This window comes from Armigeres subalbatus, chromosome 1, assembly GCF_024139115.2.
Source record: "Armigeres subalbatus isolate Guangzhou_Male chromosome 1, GZ_Asu_2, whole genome shotgun sequence".
Taxonomy (NCBI): domain Eukaryota; kingdom Metazoa; phylum Arthropoda; class Insecta; order Diptera; family Culicidae; genus Armigeres; species Armigeres subalbatus.
The window spans coordinates 156,399,909-156,403,290 of NC_085139.1; the positions used below are offsets into that span (position 1 = coordinate 156,399,909).

Here is a 3,382-nt window from a genome sequence, read left to right on the forward strand (position 1 = left end):
CACAAACCACGAAGTACACCGGGGCAAGTTGAAACGATTTTTTCAAAGTTGAACTTTGAAGTGCTGTAAAAAAATCTGTAAATAAATTTTGAATCAGTTTGCGGTATTTACTAGTTCGGACCAAAGATTACTCATAGAAAATTAGCAACCTTGCCAAACTTCTTGAAAAATATTTTGTATTCATAAATTATTTTTTCATATGCATCGTCAACTTACCGCATAGCGGGGCAAGTTGATACACCGCGCTATATATAGATTTAAGCTAATGTTGTCGTACTGAAAACAAAATACATGTACTCAGTGAGACTCAAAATACACGATGTTGCTAAGGTGAATGTTCAACAAGCGAATAAGCGAATTTGCAAGTCCTGCTCGTGACCAATCATATTACGTTTCAGGATGGCTCATTATTTGATTCGCTTCAATTGTGCGCTCGATAATTTGGTTCACCCTAATAAACCATCCTTGGTAGGGAAGAGTATTGGGGATAATTTTTTTTAAAGCAAGTGCTCATTACGAGGGAAAGTAGATAAGGAATCTAAAAACTAAATAGTAGTTAAAACATGAACCTTTTTTTTAATCATTTTTTTAGTGTAGGATAGTTAGGGTTGAATTCATGATTAGGAAAGGGAAGGATGAAAATTGATTAAGTTTAATTTCAGAAATGTGGGCCTTTTTATAAATTTATATCGCAAATAAAGAGTTTTTTTTCTTATATGGTACAGAACGGTTTTTTGAATCTGTTGAATCCATTTATTCAGTTCATAATCATTCATTATAACATAGTGCACTTTATGTGCGAATAAGTATCAATAGTTTTAAAAATGCAAGCAATAACAGTGGGAAGCATCGACCAATTTAAGTACTTACTTCAACCTGTTAAATAAAAAAAGAGATATTCATTCCACTTACGAAAAAAAAAACGATAAAAAATATTACAAATTGTCTCAACTTTTAACAGGTCATTTCTTCACTTTGTCTTTCTGTAGTTTCTTTTTGTTAAACTTCTTTCTTGCTTCGTTTTCCTGCGGTTTCTTCTTCTTGTCCTTCTGTGTCGCTGGTTTTTCTTCCTGTCCTTTTTCTTAGCTTTTTCTTCCTCATTCTTAAGCAGTCGGTCTACGATTTCTGGTGATGTAATGACCTCCGCTCCAGTGCAGACTCGACGCCTTTAAGATTTTTCGAGAACAGGATCTTGCTTAACATGATCCAGCAGCATGGCTTCAAACGAATTTTCAGAAAATGAGCTCTGGTTTGCGATGTCCGGTTGTTTGCTGACCCCAGATGTTGATTCATTCAATATTTGCGGTGGAGGAAACTATAGTAGAAAACTATACGAAGGATTCCGATATGGTTGGCGATGCTGGTCGTTGTTGGAAATTCTTGAACCTTTGCAAAGCTGCTGGCTCAAATGTGGTCCCTGGAACGACAACTTCATCAAAGGGATAAATCCCAGCTTTTTTGAAACCACTTTTGATGATCTGCGGACATCAACACACGCCATAGTTTCGACATCTTCACGCCATAGTTTCTGCGCTGCCATCTGATACCAGCGTTGTCGTATTCCTGTTTCAGTGGCTGGCTTGAAAACACAGAGATCCATTGGCTGTAGAAGGTGGCTGGTGTGCGGGGGAAGAAGAAAAGACAACGTTTTCTTTCAAAGCCAACTCGATGATGTCCAGCGAAACATGTGAGGAATGACCATCATAAATCAATACCACTGGACGATCTTTTCCAATTCCAGTTAGAAAACTTCTTCGGAAATAATTGGAAAAAATACTGCTCTCTATCCAACCGTTTTCAGTAGCAGCATACGTCATGCCAGAGAATTCATCTTTTTCCTTAGCCATCCAGCTGTCCCACAGATTTTTGCCTTGGAAGATGATAAGTGGATCAAGTTTCTCTCCAAACGCATTTCCTCCCATGAGAACAGTGTAGTTTTCCCTTCCGGGGCCTGCAGTCAGCCTGTGAGCAGCCCTTCCCTTGGCATCGACCACTTTGATGCGACTTGGATCCAAACAAAAGCTTGTTTCGTCGATATTGTAGATTCTCTCTGGAGGAACGTAACGGGTAACCTCTTTGAGTAACTGAAAATATTCGGAGATCACGAACGGATCAGCAGCTCGTTTCCTGGCAACTGCGACAGACTGTGGCTTTTTGTGGGATAGTCCGTGCCGTCGTTTGAAATTCAGGAAGTAATCGTCACCTGGAATGTCGTCCTCGAACGGCGTCTTGGTAGTTTTTCTTCAGAAACTGAGCCATATCAAAAATTATTTCCTTTTTGTTAAGACAGTATCCTCACTTCTCCATAGTCATGATACAAGATACCACCCTTGCTTCCACTTCGAAAGGAATGGCAGTAGATCTGCCTCTGGAGCTGCTTTTAATTCCGCTCAGCCCTTTGATGTACCGGAACAAAGTAGGTTTGGGTATGTTGAAGAAACGAGCCGATTCTGCTAGTGACATTCGGTTGTCCCACACGGCAGCTGCAGCCTCATTCAGTGCTTCCTTGGAATATGTGGACAACATATTACGGATGTATTTACGAACCATGTTGAATTCTGGATTAAAACATTACATTTAATTGCAAGAATTACGTTTTGATTCGTTGTTTCAAATAGCCCCGCATTACTCATTTTATTTGCCCCGATAGGATGAAAATTCGAAGCAATTTAAAACGCAAAAAATCTGAGGAATTAACCATTTCTTCCATCGATTTTTCATATGCATTAAGCTTGTTTTTTTTTCAAGTTCGTTTATTTGGTAGGCTCAGGCGTGTATAACACTTTACGGAGCCATGGTTCTTTGTGCTATATACAATCAATATCATTTTATTATACAGTTAATAAGGGAGGGGAAGGAGCCAGCGTACTCGTGGTGACTCGAGGTTAGTTTACAATGTTTAAGGATGGACGGGGTTTTGGATTTGGGATAAGGAAATTTCAGCTTCTCATCCGGGCATTAGGCATTTAGCTTGTATAAGATTGAATGATGATTTGCCGTGAAAATTTGATGAAAAAATACTTCCAAACAGTATTAAAAGACTTATTTCATTGGCAAACTTAAAAGGTGGGTTGAATTTGACAAAGGACGGAAAGTAAACAATGGCAGGAAGTGGGTTTAGTAGTTGCAATCTTCCGGGAATGACAGTTGAAAGGTGCGTTTTGGGGATCCGTATGTTTAAAAAAAGATAACCAGAGCATTCGGCCATTTCCGGTGTAAATTACAGCTTCCGTTTCAACTGGTAAATGATCACGAATCTGGCCCCTGGCCCGACGCACTGAGGAGTATTTCAGTCCAAATCCTGGCCGTTTTTTTATATTTCCATATTATTTTTCGTTTTTGAACTCTCAAATAATAATACTAAGTTGCCAAGGGATTTTTG

The 3,382-nt window shown here is 39.0% G+C and overlaps 1 protein-coding gene across 1 annotated transcript; it reads right to left on the reverse strand.

The window, feature by feature from the left end:
- Positions 1-1,568: 1,568 nt before the first annotated feature.
- LOC134206656 (jerky protein-like) lies at positions 1,569-2,550 on the reverse strand. The gene is made up of 2 exons (XM_062682384.1): positions 2,300-2,550; positions 1,569-2,241 (listed from the first exon to the last, which is right to left on the reverse strand). Exons 1-2 carry the CDS (start codon positions 2,548-2,550, stop codon positions 1,569-1,571), a joined length of 924 nt encoding a protein of 307 aa, XP_062538368.1.
- Between the last annotated feature and the right edge of the window lie 832 nt (positions 2,551-3,382).